Source organism: Podarcis vaucheri (genome assembly GCF_965113315.1).
Source record: "Podarcis vaucheri genome assembly, chromosome: 3".
NCBI classification, from domain to species: domain Eukaryota; kingdom Metazoa; phylum Chordata; class Lepidosauria; order Squamata; family Lacertidae; genus Podarcis; species Podarcis vaucheri.
Window position 1 is genome coordinate 55231959 of NC_138761.1, and position 19334 is coordinate 55251292.

The 19334-nt window shown below is 43.0% G+C and overlaps 2 protein-coding genes across 4 annotated transcripts in view; one reads left to right on the top strand and one right to left on the bottom strand.

The window, feature by feature from the left end:
• The window catches only part of IGF2R (insulin like growth factor 2 receptor), a 65229-nt gene that overhangs the window by 24170 nt on the left and 21725 nt on the right, over positions 1–19334 (bottom strand). Inside the window, exons 12-30 of the mRNA XM_082215154.1 lie at positions 18800–18940; positions 18483–18629; positions 17693–17830; positions 16706–16847; positions 15536–15713; positions 14845–14960; positions 14241–14394; positions 13419–13595; positions 12756–12857; positions 11276–11377; positions 10940–11105; positions 8705–8875; positions 7485–7628; positions 6238–6416; positions 4425–4512; positions 3783–4001; positions 2169–2302; positions 847–944; positions 250–386 (exon numbers count right to left, since the gene is read on the bottom strand). Coding sequence (XP_082071280.1) covers positions 250–386; positions 847–944; positions 2169–2302; positions 3783–4001; positions 4425–4512; positions 6238–6416; positions 7485–7628; positions 8705–8875; positions 10940–11105; positions 11276–11377; positions 12756–12857; positions 13419–13595; positions 14241–14394; positions 14845–14960; positions 15536–15713; positions 16706–16847; positions 17693–17830; positions 18483–18629; positions 18800–18940 — 2733 coding nt within the window. The remainder of the gene's footprint in view (positions 1–249; positions 387–846; positions 945–2168; positions 2303–3782; positions 4002–4424; positions 4513–6237; positions 6417–7484; positions 7629–8704; positions 8876–10939; positions 11106–11275; positions 11378–12755; positions 12858–13418; positions 13596–14240; positions 14395–14844; positions 14961–15535; positions 15714–16705; positions 16848–17692; positions 17831–18482; positions 18630–18799; positions 18941–19334) is intronic.
• LOC309528087 (proto-oncogene Mas-like) overlaps positions 1–19334 on the top strand; it is a 59446-nt gene that overhangs the window by 831 nt on the left and 39281 nt on the right. Inside the window, exon 2 of one of the 3 annotated variants that reach the window (XR_014217500.1) lies at positions 4919–4932. The exons of 1 other annotated variant lie outside the window; for it this stretch is intronic. The gene's annotated coding sequence lies outside the window, so the exon portion shown is untranslated. Of the gene's footprint in view, positions 1–2641; positions 3069–4918; positions 4933–19334 lie in introns of those variants that run through there. One more of the 3 variants, XR_014217501.1, reaches the window with a different exon arrangement.

Here is a 19334-nt window from a genome sequence, read left to right on the forward strand (position 1 = left end):
GGAAGAACTTGAAATGTCAGTGGGTGTGGCTTTCCGCCTTCTAACATTTACCCAGCAGGCAGTCAAGGCCATGCACTTCTAACAGCACATGGGTTTGCGTAAATGCCTTGCTCCAGTGAAGTGGTCCCCAACAGAGCTGTGGCCTTCCTTCTTTCTTTCCCACCCTGCCCCTGTGCAGTTCAATCCCTCTACTCGGCCCTACTCCTGCCTGCGGGCACACGCAGCCTGCGCTGTCTCTCCAGTTCTTACCCGCTCCTCGATGTGGCACCAAAGATTTACAGACGTTGATGTAGTATTTTTGAGTAGAGTTAGTCATTGAAATGGCTTCCCAGTTCTCCTTATGCCGTGTCAGAGAGGAGAGATCGTATGAGTTGCCAGTACTGTCTCTGCAACAGAACAAAGGACGTTTTACAGCAAAAAAGTTAACAGGAGACATCCTGCGGAGAAGCACATCAACAGCGTAAGGAGTGCCAAAAAGTGCCATCAAAATCCAAGCAAACTTTCCTGTCCTGCCACATAGCTTATCTAGCAGAACGACTGCCATTCTTCTGTTAACTACTCTAGCCGCACAAAAGCTTCTCAAGTATCTAGGGGTTCCGTATCTGAGAATCTGTACAACAAGATGGTCTTTCGACATCCACCATCTCACCACCACCCACTTGTTAGTTGTTTCTGCTGATGGCTAGGAAACAAGTGTTCTCCCCCACCCTCCAAAAAAAATCACACTGAATAGCTGCTTTAATGGCCTAGGCATCGCCATTTAACACAGACGGGACAGGAAGCCCTAAAGAAGGGATGGGGAGGAAATTAATTTATTGTTTTGACAGCCAGGTGAAGTCAACTTACTTATAGGAGCACTCGATAGACCTGGAAGGTGGGCAGGCAAGAGGAGTGTGCCACTCAAACAAATAGGTGCAATCCTCCATTTCCTTCAGAAACACTGGCTGAGAAAAGAAAGGTAAACCCCCCCACAACCCGTTACATACAGAAGCCGACAATACCAGTAGGGCTGAAAGCAGACAACCCTACTCCATCCGAGGTCTGGACTACGGATTATGCAAAACAGTAACCATCTGCAAAAAGGAGCTTCTGCTCCAATGCACCATCTACATCTTATACTGGGGAAATGCACTGTGGTCCTATTCATACAAAAATTTAAAACAAGACCAAATGGATTTTAATCAGAAGGGTGAATTTGAAGTATTTTGGCTAACATAAATAATGGATTCAAGCTCATCGCCTTGGCATGTGCTGCTTTCACACTTTATTTATTTGCTCAGCCGTTTTTACCTTTTCTTTTTTAAAAACAAACTAATTTTGTTACTAACATATTTAGCTGTCCTAACGATATTTGGTTTTTCAGTACTTTTAGCCCACCCTGCTTACCTGGTTCACATGCTGCATATAAATAAGCTGAATGAGAGCAGAATGAGGGCCTACCTGCGCAATTATGATTGGTGCCACATAAAGTCAGTGGAGAGGGAAGGGCAATGGCAATTATGGAATGAACTTGCAGATATCAAGCTCTATGCACAAAGCTACATGGTGGATGTAGTGTTCATGTAGGGCCCATCAGGTGGGCTCAGGGGCTGGGCACGCCTGTGCAACCCTGATCTCCAACTGCACATATAGCCAGCAGGGGCAGAACGTAAATCTGGGAGATGTCTCAATGATTCGCAGTAGATCAGTAAGTTCCTGATTCCCAGTTGTTTAAAAATACCAGCACAAAAATGACTCCTTTTCCTCCTCTAAATTATACAGCTGAAATGAAGAAAGCTTGCCAGGGCCGGGGCAGGGAGGAGATAAAGAGTGGGGGTTTTTTGTGCATAGAAGTATTGTGTCTCCACTCCAGTCTGGCATGCAAAGTAAAATTCCTAGGTTCAGACTATTTTTATTCAGACTATTCTTTTTCACCAGGCTCCGGAAGGTGGATCTCTAGATTCCAGTTAATTATATATTAATTAATTATATATATATATATATATATATATATATATATATATATATATATATATATATAGCCCATGCAGATCCTGCAAGTCTGATGTCTGCCCACCCAGGCTCTATGAGGTTACAGCTATGTGTGCTTAGAGCTTATGGCTTTGCAGGAAGAGTAACATAAGGGGTTTTGACAATCACATCTGAGATTAACACCCAAGTCTGCTTACCTGCGAATTACTTTCAGGATCACAATAGAACAATATGGCTGTTGACCGCTGATATATCTTGTGGCATGTCTCCCCGTTGGTGTAGTTAATTTTGATTAATCCATTTTCGTATGTCAGCTTTGTAGTTTTCAAACCTGAACAGTGAATTATAAAGAGTATACTAACTGAAGGCATAGGAGTTTTGTACTGTAAACATTAGCCATATAGACTAAAGTTAATTCGGCCCAGTGGGTCCCCCAATGCTGCCTTATTTTGTCAACAGTCAGCTTGCAAAGCACACTAGGGAACGACAGCTCTAAAAAGAAAAGCTTAGACTCATCCCATTTCAGTATTTAGTTGTTTTTTTAATAGCAATTCCACCCCCACTGATGTTAAGATTGCAGATTTGTTGAAATTGGGGAGGGTGGGGGGGTATGCTGACCTGAGCATGACCTGGGATATGATCTTGGCCCTTTCCCATCTCCTCTTCCCAGTGTTCCCACTATCCAACCCAGTTTCCACTCAATACACTACAGAAATGCAATGACATCTCCAGAAGGGCTCTACAGGCAACATGACTCAACACTCTGCGCATACACAATACCTAACTTGTTTTCAGCCTGCCCAACAAGAACATAAATAGAAGTCGAAACATATTATATAATAAAATGTATTCATATAAAAATAAAGGCGTACGTACACATGTACTTTATTTACACCCCACTCTGTGTGTTTAGTTACAGTATGCATACATGTGCATGTCTAGCGCCTGAGTGTGCACATGTTCATACACAGAATCTGAGCACATAACCCCACAGTGGTGCATCTGATCAGAAATTGTGGTGGAAGTATGTGGAGGGAGGTGCCATCTCCAAACTCAACTGGGTTCTAGGTTATTTTACTAGTTCTCAACTGTGTACTTCAAGGCAGTGGCGTAGCATGGGTTGTCAGCACCCGGGGCAAGGCAAGTAATTTGCGCCCCCTAACCCGGGGCAAGGCAAGTAATTTGCGCCCCCTAACCCCTAACCTGCCGCCGCTGCCAGCTTCTTCTTGCTGCTGCCTGGTCTGGTCTGGTGTGGTTCTCTCCCATGCTCAGCGCTGCGCTGGGCGGCCGCTGCACTGTCCCTCCCCCAGATAGTCCCTCACTCTCTCTCCGCACAGCACGCCTGGCACCCCCCCATCCGGCGGCTCGGATCGGATTCGCACAGCCAGCACTGCAGTGAGAGAGAGCGAGTGAGCCAGGTAGGGGCAGAGAGCTGAGAGTGCGAGCGCGCCCCCCCCCCAGATGTTGCGCCCGGTGCGGCTGGCCCCCCCTGCACCCCCCACGCTACGCCACTGCTTCAAGGTTAAATGCTAATACTAACCACAGAAGACAGGTGAATATTAGCTGTGGGAATAGCCTACAACAGCCATCACAGCTACATGATGACTTAGCTGGAAATCTCAGGAACGTCACGAGGTATTCCTTCCACTAGATAGAAATACTAGACAAATGTGTGGATTTTAAAATAAAACTATTTAAGGTGGACATTTGCTCTGGAAGTACACCTTGATGTTTCATGCATCCTCCCCTCTGAAGCCAGGCAAACTTCCCCTGGTAAATCCAAGCCGCTACATCCCAGAATGACATCTTACCTGCTATTTTTTTAAAGCTGGGGTCTCGTTTCTTAATTTGACATGCCGACACAACATCTGCAGTTGTTCCTGGTTCTGTGCACTTCCCCGCTGTTAATCCATCACAGACTCTGAAGTAGTAGTCATATTCCTCAGTGCTCACTTTCACATCCTTCCCACGAAGCGGTGTCAGATCATACATATGACCATACCTTGGATCTTTTACTTGACAGTTCTCACCTTAAAAGAACACCAAACCCAGGGGAATGTTACTCACATGCACACAAAGCCTTATTCCCAGGTCAATGCCTTGGTCCAAAGGTGGACCAGAGATAACATTTTCTGCATATGAATTTGTGCATCTGTTCATTTCAGAACATTGCAGTTATTTTCGGAAAGTTGTTTTGTATGAGAAAGGAGTCCATTTGCAAACTTTTGCAGAATCATTCCATAACAAAAGCTACATATGATTTTCTTATTTTCTACTCAAAATGCTTTGCAAGTTAAGATCAGCTGTGCCATGTATCTGGAATCTCAGTAGATAGATAATTTAAGGCCATCTGAATTGTCTTATTTCTTCTTGCATTCCAATTATGTACTACTTTTTTGCCAAGAGATTTAGACACATTAGTTAAATAATTTTATTTAACTACAAATACTTACCCTCAACCCTGTGAACAGGACAAGCTGCTACTGTTCTCCAAAGAAACACAAACTCACAGTCGTCTTCATGTTGAAACACTGGTGATCCCTAAGTAAAAAGGAGTTTGTTGTCAGCTTTAGACATGAAGTTCTGTTTATCTCCTTATATAAATTCAGCATATAAATTCACCCACCATTAAGTTATGTAACCAGGACTCAAACTGATCCAAATTCCTTGTGGTGAGAAAACATGTGAATCTTATATACTTGCTATTCACTGATCTGTTCAGGGTTATTTTATATACCTGTTATGCAGAAAATCAGCCTGGACAAAAGTATATTGCCTAATTAAGCCTGAAGTGCCACTGAAGGGTCTTTTTCAAGCTGCTGGCACAACTTTAGGCAAGAACTCAACATGGCACTTCAAGCATCACATATTGTTTGCCTACACAGAGGGATTTCCATGTAGAAAGTTGTAACCTGTTGTTGCTGTTGTTGTTGTTAATTGTTACAAGAATTTATATGCCACCTTTCATTTTAAGAAAAAATACCAAGGTGGCTGGCACGAAATGAAAGTACTTGCTTCCATGTGGAAACAGCAGACTTTTGAACTTGGCACAAGGCACTGCAATATTGATGCAATCTTTTCAGTGGTACCACACAAAGCGGATTACACAGAAATGTTTTAAGGAGAAATTACCACTAGATTGTAGAACAGCAGACATAAGCCATGAGAGAGAAGAATCCCTTTTGAAAGCAAAATCTGTCTTCTTCTCAGAGCAAGATGGTTCTTGAGCAGGTAGCAGTTGGGGGAGTGAAAGGCTGCCTTAGCTGGAATATGAGGAGCCAGATGATGGCACCACATGTACATGTGTCCCACATACTTACAGCTTTCAGAGGGGTCTACCTGGGACTATGTTAATTCACCATAACGATTTGAAAGTTCAGAACGTCACAAAAAATGAGAGAGTTGTTGCTTGCTCAGGAACCTGGAGCACAAGAATGAATACTGCAACTCATTCGCAATACTGAGGTGTGCTTCTCAAGTAAATGTACATTCCATGTCAATCTTATGAGGGTCCTTGAAGTCCACTATGTAAATAAGCTGCTATATGCTTTGCAAATAGAAGCAAGCTTGATTAGCTACTCTGGAGAGCTCAGCTGCTTCCTATCTCATAACAAAATAATGTTGCTAGTTCTAAGCATTTGAATTCTCTCCAGATGGGGGAAAAGAAAGAAGAGAACACAGTGGTACCTCAGGTTACATACACTTCAGCTTACAGACTCCGCTAACCCAGAAATAGTGCTTCAGGTTAAGAACTTTGCTTCAGGATGAGAACAGAAATCGTGCTCCGGTGGCGTGGCGGCAGCGGGAGGCCCCATTAGAAGTGGTGCTTCAGGTTAAGAACAGTTTCAGGTTTAGAACAGACCTCCGGAACAAATAAAGCACTTAACCCGAGGTACCACTGTATGATCAAATGTTAGTGGCAAGTTACAAGGGTCCCTATGCCACACCTTGTTTGTCAGGATGAGAAGCAATCACTTCAAAATGACCATCTGGGCAGCAAAGGATGCAGCTATGTGGCAGCTCTGCATGTGGTACTCACTCACTCACTCACTTGAAGAGCTACTGGTCCTTTCAGGCTAGAAGTGGGGGAAGGACCCTGGCAGTGCATGTAAACACAGCTCCAGAGCTGCACAGGCACAATGGGAAGGGGGAACTGCAGCTATGCAGGGAAGCCCTTCAATAAGCTTGCAAGGTTGCTAAAGGAAGTCAAGTTTTTTTTTTACATCCAGACTATTCGGCATCAATAGACAGACCCAAAAAACTTACCATACTTTGATCACACTGGAAGATGATCCGCGTTGAGTACTGCCTGTTACCTTTGCACGTGTCCCCACTTGAGTACACGATACTAAGGGACCCATCAGCGGCAGCCTGAGGACGCATGTGAATCATGCCAAGACTCTGACCTTTGTCCGCGTATTTCACACAAGAACCAATTATACCACCTGCAGCCAAAAGGAACACTTAAACATGTGCTTTTAAACCCCACTAAAAACTTGCATTGATCTCTTTTAAAAGAAGGGCAGAAGTAATTCATAGCAGTTTTCATTTTAAGAGTATTGAAGACAGCAGTGCCTGGGCTGACCACCAATTGCACTTGGGGATCCTGTGAGTGGAGCTCCACCCATGGGATACTCCCATGAAGATCAGTAGAAGGGACTCTGCAACTGATTCTTTCCCCCTAAAGCCCCTCAAAGAGTTCAGGAATCCTGTACTTCAGGCACAATCACTGTAGTGGGAGTCTCTACTGGATCAAAGTCCCTTCTGTGAATGGAAGCAGGTACTACTCAAAGAAGGTCAACTCTGGATATAACCCAGTGTAAGTCAATGAGTTACTGAAATGGGAATATTTTCCCTCAAAGTTATTAAAAACCATTACTTTGTAATCAATTTCTTTTCAGTAAAAATAAGTTGCCGTAAAAGCTCTATCTCTGCCTTTTTGTTAACAGCTTAAGGTTGCTTGTCCTGGCCATAAAGCTCACCAGCGTGGCATTTTCACATAAGATTCCTGAAACTAAAGGTCATTTCCAACTGTTCTTCCCTAGCAAAATATAAATTCAAAGCTAAATCCAACACGAGCAGGAAAATAAGATAAATTGCATGCATCCTGCACACCAGCGTGCTTCCCCATAACATGCCACAGCACCCTACACGTAGCAGTGACTATCTCCCCATCTATCAAAAGGCTCAGAAACTGTTCACCTGGATTTCACCAACCCTCTCTCAGTGGCAAGTTAAAGTGCAAGGACTGCCTTTATTAGAGTTGGCTCGTGGATGTCTGAATAATTTGAATGTCAAGCTTCTCTAAGCATTCAAGTGTATCACCGAAGCTACCCAGAGGGGCTATGACAGCTCTGCTGCGCAGTATCAGGAAGAACTATCCAAAGAGGTGAAGCAGACAGAGACTGCCAGGAGTGAGGAAGTCAGAGAAGAAGAAGGGGAATTGAGGTGGTGGGATATAGCCTGTTGCACTGACAGCCCCTCAGTTCCCATAAACCAAGTCTAATGCTTACCAGGGCACCCTGGTATGGGGGGAAGGCGCTTGCAAACACTTAGAAAGAAAGTTCTTCCTTTTGCATCTTTTGATGTATCCAGGGCAATCCAAGGCTCACTTGCTGTGCTTAAGTCACTCAGGTCATACTCATTACCAGCTGAATCTGAAAAATAGTAATGCCAGAAACCACAAAATGCTTAATTAAGCTAAGTCTACAATATTCAGTTGACTCCAGTTTAAAGGATTACAGTAATCCAAGTCAGGCAGCCAAGATAGCAAAATGCTGTGTGATCATGTAAAATCCAAGAAGTAAAAAGCAAAGACAGGCTCAACAGCTAAAATCACAATGAGGCACAGAGAAGGGGACTGACCAGAACCGAATGCCTTGACTTGTGGGAGTGGAAGAGCTTCTGCCAGCATAAAATCCAAAATGGAGGGTAGAAGGCAGTTTACACAAGGCAGATAAAAAAGGAGAGGAGAAACAGAATACTCAACATCTCCAAAACATACTGAAAACTTGAATGCTCAACATGTGTTGCCATAAACATTCTTCAAGGGCACTTACTGAGAAGAGATTCCCCCCCCCAACTCTTTAAAGAGAGATGTTGGTTTAGTAGGGCGGAAACCCCCTTTTAGGCAAGTGCCCCTGAGGAAGGTTCCTATCAACCCCCATCAGGTACTCCATTTTGGATCAGAAAAATAGTTTCACTGCATTTTTTATAGAGGTTGCCTCTTTATGTTTGCTGTGCTAGGGCAAAGCAACCATTGAGACAACTCAATGTCACAATCACTATGCTATAAAGCACAAAAACAAAACCTTTGGCTGGAACAGCCAACGGATTTCATTTAGAGTGGAATGCCTTAACTTTCAGTGAGTTAATGGTAGTCAAACACTTCAGGTGTTCTAAGGCAAATGCTTTTCAAAGCAGCCCAGTTTTAAGCCAGGGAAAGGTAAAATCAGCTTTTGTGGGGGAAATACTAAATATGGTTTCTGTGGGCGAGTAGTATGTGGCAAGTGGAATACAGATTTCTCTACACTCTGTGTTCTTTAACAGTCTCCCACCCACCCAAAGTGCATGTGCATCCTAAGGGGAAAGGAAACTATGAGCATGTTGGAAACAAGTCATAGCACTTGCTGGAGAGAAGAGGGAAGGAAACATGCCACCTGCAGGACATCTCTACCACTGAAGCAGATTCGAGTGACCTTTCCAATGAATTTCCCTACATTCATTTACTTACCAGTAACTTGACAATCAACTGGAGAAGGTGGGCAGGCTAAGGCCGTGTGAAACTCAAAGAAAGTGTTATAAATTCTACGTGCAGAGTTAATCTCTTCATGCACAAATCTGAGTTGTCCGGGGTAGGAGGATTGATTGCAGATAAAGGTCACAGTGAAAGTGTCATTGATTCCTAAGGAGCGGAAATAAAAACACCAAGAAGTATAAAGTAAACCCACATGAGTTATTTGACCAAAAAAGAGTCAGAGCTCCAACTATCTGCCTTTGTCAGAATTTTGCGTATACTGAAAATTCACCAGTTTGACGGGAAGGCTGATGCTGTCGCTGCACTTTGCTTGAATTCACAAAGGGATGTTTTCACTCTGTGACAAACCCAGCTGACAGGAACCAAAGAGAGAACCTTCCCACTTAACACCTCCTAAACCTATTTTCCTGAACTAAAGAAGATGTCAAGCATTGCCTTTAGGCTGTGTATTCAGTTTAGTAAGCCCAAGGGTCCTATTTGACTGGGTGCTTGCTTTGCCCTTGTCAGAGCCCTCCTGCAAACACATCACTAAACGGGAAGCCTGGACACGGCTTGGTCTCCATTGCCCAAGGGAATGTTGCCTATTCCCTCAGCCTCAGTGGGCCCCTTCCATCTCCCTGTGTGAAATGCGAAGATGCTGGTGGGACAGCAAACACATATGCTGTGTCAAAGATTTGCTGTAAAATTGCTACCCTTGGTTTTATGCAGCTTCTGATCTTACTCCATTAGAATCATAGAATCATAGAATCATAGAGTTGGAAGAGACCACAAGGGCCATCGAGTCCAACCCCCTGCCAAGCAGGAAACACCATCAGAGCACTCCTGACATATGGTTGTCAAGCCTCTGCTTAAAGACCTCCAAAGTAGGAGACTCCACCACACTCCTTGGCAGCAAATTCCACTGTCGAACAGCTCTTACTGTCAGGAAGTTCTTCCTAATGTTTAGGTGGAATCTTCTTTCTTGTAGTTTGGATCCATTGCTCCGTGTCCGCTTCTCCGGAGCAGCAGAAAACAACCTTTCTCCCTCCTCTATGTGACATCCTTTTATATATTTGAACATGGCTATCATATCACCCCTTAACCTCCTCTTCTCCAGGCTAAACATGCCCAGCTCCCTTAGCCGTTCCTCACAAGGCATCGTTTCCAGGCCTTTGACCATTTTGGTTGCCCTCCTCTGGACCCGTTCCAGTTTGTCAGTGTCCTTCTTGAATTGTGGTGCCCAGAACTGGACACAGTACTCCAGGTGTGGTCTGACCAGAGCAGAATACAGTGGCACTATTACTTCCCTTGATCTAGATGCTATACTCCTATTGATGCAGCCCAGAATTGCATTGGCTTTTTTAGCTGCCGCGTCACACTGTTGGCTCATGTCAAGTTTGTGGTCAACCAAGACTCCTAGATCCTTTTCACATGTACTGCTCTCAAGCCAGGTGTCACCCATCTTGTATTTGTGCCTCTCATTTTTTTTGCCCAAGTGCAATACTTTACATTTCTCCCTGTTAAAATTCATCTTGTTTATTTTTGCCCAGTTCTCTAATCTGTCAAGGTCGTTTTGAAGTGTGATCCTGTCCTCTGGGGTGTTAGCCACCCCTCCCAGTTTGGTGTCATCTGCAAATTTGATCAGGATGCCCTTGAGTCCATCATCCAAGTCGTTGATAAAGATGTTGAATAAGACCGGGCCCAAGACAGAACCCTGTGGCACCCCACTAGTCACTCTTCTCCAGGATGAAGAGGAACCATTGATGAGCACCCTTTGGGTTCGGTCAGTCAGCCAGTTACAAATCCACTGAGTGGTAGCATAGTCAAGACCACATTTTACCAGCTTCTTTACAAGAATATCATGGGGCACCTTGTCAAATGCCTTGCTGAAATCAAGGTAGGCAAATGCCTTGCTGAAATCATTATCTTGATTCCTTTAAGAAACTATCTTTGATGAGAATCCTGGCATTGATGATAGAGCTGATTTGAACACAGGCTCACCCAATGTCTAGCTGCTTTGCCTAAATTACTGCTTGAAGTGAGAGGTCTAGCTCTACCCTCTTAAAGGTATCATACATCAGGAAATCTACATGCCCTGATTTAGGAAACCCAATTGAGTAGCCACAGCTCTACCTGTGCTTGTGTTGCATGAAGGACCTCTCTCAGCTGCCCCTACATGCAAGGAGGGTGGAAGCAAATGGCTCTTTGTAACAGGTAGCAAGGCAACTTTACCTGCGTATTTAAGAGACAGTTCTCCTTCGGTAGACAGCTGAAGAGTTTTGTTCAGTTTCACCAAACGAATGTGTTTCAGATCTTCTGTTTCACATCCACCAATTGAGTCAGCAGCTGGCAGGCTACTGTTAACTGCACATTCCTCTGCTGGTCCACAAATGTTTAGCTAAGAGATTCAACATATAATATAATATCTGAGATGCCATAGAATTACTAACTTGCAGCAAAAAACAAAAGGCGTGAACTCAAAGGACATGAAGTATTGTGTTTGGAAAAGAAAAGAAAAGAAAAGAAAAGAAAAGAAAAGAAAAGAAAAGAAAAGAAAAGAAACATTACCATGTAGGACTTCCCAATTCCCATGGCTATGTATTTTTTTTCTGAAGCCAACGGTTCCAGGTTAAACACAAAGTCACTGTTGGGATCTTTTACAGTGCAGCTCTGTAGAAAACAAAACCATTTATCAAGAGGAGAGAATAAGATATGATAGATATGAACCATCAAAATGCATGTAGCCCTTTTGATTTCCAAGTCAAGAAGGCCATCTTCCATACTGGTTAGACACAGCTCCTCAGAGACCAATTTTAAGCTCTTCTCAAGTTTTATAGACCAATGGGTATCAAGCAAAAGATCAGAACTTACTTCGAGGAGGATTATGGTGCCCACATATACCAATTCCTTTTACAGCTCTATCATCAGAAACAGCGCCCTGTTAAGTCGCACCCAGCTAACCTTCCATTTAATTGTACAGTTGTACCTTGGTTCTTGAACGGAATCCATTCCGGAAGTCCGTTCTGACTTCTGAAAATGTTCAAAAACCAAGGCACAACTTCTGATTGGCTGCAGGAGCTTCTTTTTTTTAATAATAATTTTATTAAGTACAAATTAAAAAAGCATACATATTCACAACAAAAGAAAATACAAAAGAAAGAGAAAATACATCTAACCAAGGAAAAACAATTAGAGAAAGTTTTGTCTCTTTTCATATTTACAGTTATTTATACCTCTATAAAATGCTGTTTACAATAAAGCAGTGAAATGAAAGATAATAAAAGAAAAAAGGAAAAAAGAACAAAGAAAGAATAAAGAAGTAAAAGAAGTTGGGAGCTTCTTGCACCCAACTGGAAGCCGCAGAAGCTGCGTCGGAGGTTCGGCTTCCAAAAAACGTTCGCAAACTGGAACACTCGCTTCTGGGTTTGCGGCGTTAGGGTGCCAAAACATTCACAAGGTGTTTGAGAACCAAGGTACGACTGTACTTTCTATGTCTCACACTTCTCACTACAACCATGGGAGGTCAAATAAAAGCTACCCAACGATGCTTAAGAACTGGGTTTAACAGTTTTGCTTCCAATTAAACCTGCATTTCTTTAGGGACACTTAGAAGCTAGTATCCTGCATTTCTCCCAAGGATGCCGTGAGAAATAGAAGAAGGGAGAGCCCCTGTTAAGACCCTTTGCAAGTAGGCTTTGAGTCGATCAGAAATTTGCTTATCGTAGATCTCAAGCAGCCTCTGCTGCACCTTTCCCCAGTTGAAGGCCTCCTCCCTGGTGGGCTGAGGGTAATGGCAAGGTGAAGGGAGGTGGGTAGTTTTTTGTAAGAACTTGAGCCAGTGCTCACAAAGACCTTTGAGCTTTTTCAAGTGCTTGACTCAAGGGCTTACAAGAATGCAATAGTTCTTAGGTTAAGCTTTGGGGTGCTCATGCATCTTTGCTTCAAGCAGACATGAGCAGCACTGAGTTGTAAAGATGCCTGCTTACCTATTCATATGGCACATGGGTAAAAACCCCAGAAATGTCCACATGTGTTTTCTGCCACTCACCTGAGCATCCCCTGCTGCAGTTGTGACTGGACAAGCAGCTTCCGTTTCCCACAGGAAAACTGCAACACATTCTTTCATCTCAATGAATCTTGGGCTACTACTCTGAAAATACAAGTTGTCAGAAAGTTATGGCAAGGAATGCATACAAGCAGCCTGGCTTCAAGAGCACCATAGAGATACATTCCAAGTGTGCTGCAAATTTTTGGTCCAGTAATTTGGGAGGGTAGGATTTCAGGTTCTTTGCTTGTAAAGCAAATGTGATCATTTTATTGCAAAGCATTAAAAATTTCCCCAAGAATAATTTATCCTTTCCCCCATCCAACATACACCAAGAAAAAAGTGGTAATCAGCAAGTCACTGCCTAAAACAAGGATAGCAATTTCCCGGGGGGGGGGGGGATGAAACCGACTCTTTATCAGTTGCACTGGACAGCCTTTAAAATCATGCTTCAATTGCCAGCATAGATGAGTAGCTTTTACGCCATTTTGAAATGGCTAAGCAATTGGGCACTAATAAGATCATTCTGCATTTCATAACAAAGGATATACAAGGGAAACTTGGGTTTTTATCCACAAATGCTCTGTGCTCTTACATATTGGTGGTCTAATCAGATAACATTATGACCCCACACTGAGAGGAGAAGCAAGCTAGCTGGAAACTTACGAGAGTGGCCTTGGAGCAGACGAGATGGACAAGGCTTGTGAAAGGCTCACTCTTACCCTCCGCCGTGATGCACAAAGAGCCACCGGTATAATTTAGGAGGATTTTGCCAGGGCCTTCAACCACAGGTTCTTGTTGGGCAATCCCCACATTACTGATGGAAACCTCAAGCGAACCACTCTGAAATTAGAAAAAAAGAACATCATTCTGAAGCAAAATAATTACGGTATATGATGAATTCGGGAACATGTGCAGCCATGCTATGAAGAGCACCTGCTGGACTGACAAGAGAAATCCAAAATCTAACTAGGCAGTGGCAGGAGTGGTGGTGCGGTATGGCCACCATTATATCCACTGCCCATGCTGGCCTGGGGTGGAATCTGGGCGGAAGCAAAAGCCTGCTCCTTTCTACCCCAAACCTGGAATTGAAACAGCAATTGGGCCTAACTCAGATCCAATGCTGTCAAGTGAAGGCTGTAGGGCAAGCTCAGGATCTCCCTGCTCCCTGGGCTATGTGCAGGCTCCTGCTGGTGGGAAGCCAACAGGCTACATTCAACCCAGCTGCACTTATGCAGTCAGAACTAGGAGCCCCGTGCTGTCCTGGACTGGGTGAGGGGAGACCTCTGCCCCATTCAATCCTCCCTCACCAGCACAGCAGATGGGGGCTTCGACTGCATCCTAAGTCAATCTTTTAAAGTTTAGGAAGCGCTCAAGTTAATTAAAGACTTGGAGATTTCCTGCAGGAATAAATTAGATACAAAAGGGAAGCGCAGAAGGCAGGCCAAATAAAAGAGTGAAGAGGAACTCTACTGATACAATGCTCACCTTGCTGTACGTCATTTCACAGACAGATGCCCGCCTGTCACAGCCTGAGATGGGGTTCAAAGGTCGGCAGACATTTATGTAGTATATTTTGCGTGGACCCTGCTCAGAATTGTCCACTGCCTGCCAATTATCCCTGTCTGCAGACAATGATAAACTGAAAAATGTGCAAAACAAAAATATTGAGTTTGGATACATCAATTTGTATTTTAACTTATTTTTAACAAGTTATTATCAATGACGCAGAATTTCTTCATTCATTCATCTCATTGCAACGACATGCTAAAAAGTAACTGAATTATACTGATCAGTTTTAGAGCACAAAATGAGGAAAGCAAGAATATATACACACACACATATTCAGGAATACCAATTACTTTATAACAATAACTACAAATGGACAATCTTTGTGAGTAATATGTCCACTCCCTCTTTCCTTCTTTATGATCCATTTGTTCAAAAATTTTGCAACACAGCAGCAACATTGCTGATCTTATCCATGACAATGTTAAGTATGAAATGTATGTTTTGTGCTTTGGTCAGGAAGAACTTGCCAGCTGAGCATTTCCACCCAGACTTTACATTCACCAAATTTTGTTTTGCTTACCGTGAAAGATCATATTGCTTCATGGTTTGTGGATCTGTGACAACACATTCTGTGGGTATTTCTGGGCAGGCATATTGAGTATACCACCTAAAGTTGTAAGTGAAGTTGTCTTCTGCCTAGATTACCATAATCATATATACACAAAACAAAGAAGTTAAAACTGCAAAAGGTAACAATAGAGCTCTTTTTTATGCTGAAGCTGCCATTTTTAATTTCAAAGTGGTATGATTCTGCTGTCACACATGGAAGCTTAACTTTTACTGTCAGAAAGTCCACTCAAATCTGTGCTGATATATCCAAATGTACAACATCAGCTGGCAACGTTCTCTAACACACACTTTTCATACCTGCCCCTGTGTATAGAGCTCCTTCTCACTACAGGGATGCAAGCCCTCTGCACAAGACCACTGAAATGACTGCTTTACTGGAAAACTTTTAATGCAGAGCTGTGCAAGTACCCTTAAGGCTAAAATGTATTATGGAAGTCTCCAAGAACTATCTGTAGATATTAAGCAATCCTCTTGATGCTACTAATCATCCCATAAAGGAAGATCTAGAAAAGCAGTGTGTGTCATACCTCTGAACTAGCTTTCCCTCTCCCTTTAGGAGGGTTTAACTTCTCATTATGTTAAACTATTAGGGACTTAACTAAGGATGTGATGCACAAGAATTATCCACAACTGGCACTCACTTGATATTCAGGTGAGCCTGCGCCTGCACCACGATCACACAGGAAGGTAATATGGGTAGACCGTTGCATGTGCTTCTCGTTGTTGTACGGTGTGCCATTTCGATAGTTCAACTGAATCATTCCATCATAATAGGAGAGCTCAGAATTGGGCAACCCCAGACTCCATGTGTCCTTACCACTAAAAATATACATTAACAGAACTTCATATAGGTTTACTTTAGGGATGCAAATACCCAAGTACCAATGCGTTTGAATTGCAAAAGCTAATATAATGCCCTAAAGGATACATGCAGTGTCTGACAGTCCAACCTTACGGCTCATCTTTGGTCCACTGTATGAAGGCAGGAATGCCTATTGCTATTTGCACCAGTGCTCTCTACTCAAAGCCAATTTACTGTTTGCATACTGGACCATTGCCTACATTCTTCATGATGGTACTGGAGACTCCAACAGGCTATGCAACAGCAGTTCATTGGACTGGGTTCTTGGAACCATTTCCCACCTAGCATAAAACCCACCAGCAAAAATCAACAACAGGCTAAATCCGTTCTGGTTGACACAGGTACAACTTAAGGCATGATTTCTTATTAACAACTGATAGGCATGCTATCGTCTATACAAATAGTACCTAGATGATGTGCATACCATTGAGATTATACGTTTGAAGGGAAGTACTAACTTATGCACATTCTAAGGTAAAATATTATCTATAGCTATACTCCAGTTGATCAGACTTAAAATATGAGAACCCGGTTCCAGAATGTGAATCAAGTAAATCTGTGTGCCTAATAAAGCTTTTATACTTGTATTCCTTGCATAGAAGCATCCCCATCCAAACACCATCCTGCGGCGTTTGTCCACAGCCAGCTTTCCGGGTCCTGGGGCCAGCATGACTAAACTGCTTCTGGCGCAAAGGAACACCAGAGTACATAGAAACGTTGTTTACCTTCCCACCGGAGCGGTACCTATGTATCTACTTGCACTGGTGTGCTTTCGAACTGCTAGGTTGGCAGCAGCTGGGACAGAGCAATGGGAGCTCACCCCGTCGCGGGGATTCAGACTGCTGACCTTCTGATCAGCAAGCCCAAGAGCCTCAGTGGTTTAGACCACAGTGCCACCTGTGTTCCTCAGTACACACACAGAGCAGGAGAAGGCATAAACAACACTTACTTTTTCTTCACTTGACATGCCGCAGACTGTGACGCACACAACTGGTTTGACACGCTGCCACAAATACTGATGTAGAAAGTATAGTCACTTGTGTTTGCTGAATAAGTGTGATGCATCAAAGGTGATAAGTCAAAAGAGAACCCTAAGCAGAAATGAATGAAAATCATTTGTTCACCACAAAAGTTTTAAAGACTGAGAGGTAAGATGGGCAAACATGATTTAATAGACTCCATGTGCTACCTTAAAACAGTTGCCCAGAAATGATTCTAACACTCAAGTTTCACGAAGCATACACCCCCCACCCCCACTACACTTGTGGCAGTATGCATGCTTAAGGACACAAAACACCATGTTTTCAATTTTCATTGCACTAGTGCAGTTGGATTTAAGAAAATACCAATGTAATGTTGCATTTTCAAGATTCTGTCACTGGATATGCACCAGCAACTTGTCATATACCTTCTGTTCTAGAAAACAAAATGTACTATTTTTAAAGGATAAATTATGTTTAATACATAAGATACAACAGCATTTGATTGTTTTACTTAAACTTTATGCTACATTTGACTTAACTCTTTCAAGGCAGCTTACAATAAAACACAGAAACAGAACAAAAATTCTCATGAATAGGATTCTGGGAGTTCAGCAATAGAGGCAACCCATCGTAAAATATAAATCTAGGCCAGCAACAAAAACAGACTAAGTTTTTTGTATGGAAAAAAAAACCACACCAAAACTTCTGGCAAAAGCCAGTATTAAATCCTTTCCAGAAGGCCTCTGGCAGAGCACGACAGGCAATGAATTCTGAAGTTGTAGGATTCAGATTTGTTTTGTTTTTTTAAGAGATGGAAACAGCTCTATTCCTGCTACTTTGAGACACGTGATGCTAGATGAAAAGAGGGAGTTGAACTAGAAGCTGGAAATTGTGACACAGACCGAAATCCCATGCCCCGGTTGCCGCTTTACCATTTTCAACAGGTTACTCACCTGCTTGAGAGTCAGAGACTCTGCACTGGTCACCTTTTGTTTGAGACAGGACACAGGCAGCAGCAGTGTGCCATTCGAACTCATACAGGCACCCGTCGTACCCAGAACTAATCAAAACAGGAGCACTTTCCAGGTCACCTGGGAAGATACAGATAATTATTAAACTGAACCACCAAATACACACTTCATTTTTCAAGAGACCAGTACTTGATCAGATACACAGATTAGTTACTGAAGCAAGCCAGAAGAGTCATTTTTGCATGTCCTTACACCCCCTCCCCAATTTAAAAAAGGGTGCAGGTACCATGGGAGATCTGCATGTATAGCAGGCACAGGGAACCTCAGGCCAGAAGGCTAAATGTACCCCTCCAGGTCCTCCTCCTGCCCCTTGAGATTCTTCCCCATAACCACACCCCAGCCCAACATCCCTCACTGGTCTTCCCCCATACCCACCTTTAGTGTTTTTGCCCTGCTGGAATGTGTGCCTGAACAGGAAGAGAGAGTGTGGTGTGAGAGTGTGTGTGTGTGTGTGTGTGTGTGTGTGTGTGTGGAAACTAGCCTACCATACAAAGGTCAATTTTACATTTATTGTTTTGGCCACTTTTGCCTCTGGCCCCATTCACCACTGGCATGCTGCCTCCAAATGTTGCCCAGCAAAGAAATGTGACCCTCAGGCTGAAAATGTAGCCTGTCCCTGACTTATGGACCTTACCACCACTGCCTTCATGAAGGTTTGCAGCTTGAGACTGCATCCCCAGACCTTGGCTTTAATAAAAGCCAGAGTACTCACCTGGCTTGCATATGAGGAGTATCTTTGTTTCAATTGTCTTTTTTGGTCGACACTCATCGCCACCCGAATAGTAAAGCTGGATATTCTCTCCAACTTTTGTGGGAGCAGACATAAACGTCCCTAGGTTTTTTGTGCTATTGTCTTCACCTAAAAAGAGCCACACACCAAACAAGAAATACAGATACTTGTTTTAGTGAGCAAATCAATGTATGTCCTTTGAAGGAATTACTATTTTATAAATAGCACATACAGCATTGTATTCAACTGTTGAATGTGGTTCTTTTAATGTGGGGAGCTCATACAAGGATGTTACTCACCAACTGAGCAAACAGATGCCTCTTCTGAACAGTTCACTGCCCCTCCTTTCTGAAGTACTTGGTGACAGACGTTTATGAAAAAACGTTTCTTTTCTGTTTCCACAGGGTTACCGTCTACAGCTTCCCAATTCTGCTCTAACTCTAAAATTAAGAAATTGCATTTTAGATGAACATTCCTCTAAAAACCATATTATGTGTAGTGTTAAAATTACAGATCGTTCCCCATCCCCTGTCCAACCAATGAATGGCCATGTAGAAACTCAACTGCAGGTCAAACCACATATTACTTCTAATATGTAGAGTTAGAAACCACAAAGGTCCGAGAAGCATTAGTGTTCCTTGTAAGCTGGTTAGGGGTTTTGCAGTGCTTCTGAGCCCATTTGGGTGCCTGCAAAGACAGGCAATATCACTGGCCAAGAGTGTGTTTAAATGGAGTTGTAGTGAAAAATTCCACAGAGAAACCTAGGAACTGATATAACCCCAGATTTTTACTACTGTAATGCACACTGATTCTTGAAGTTTAGTAAAAAATTGC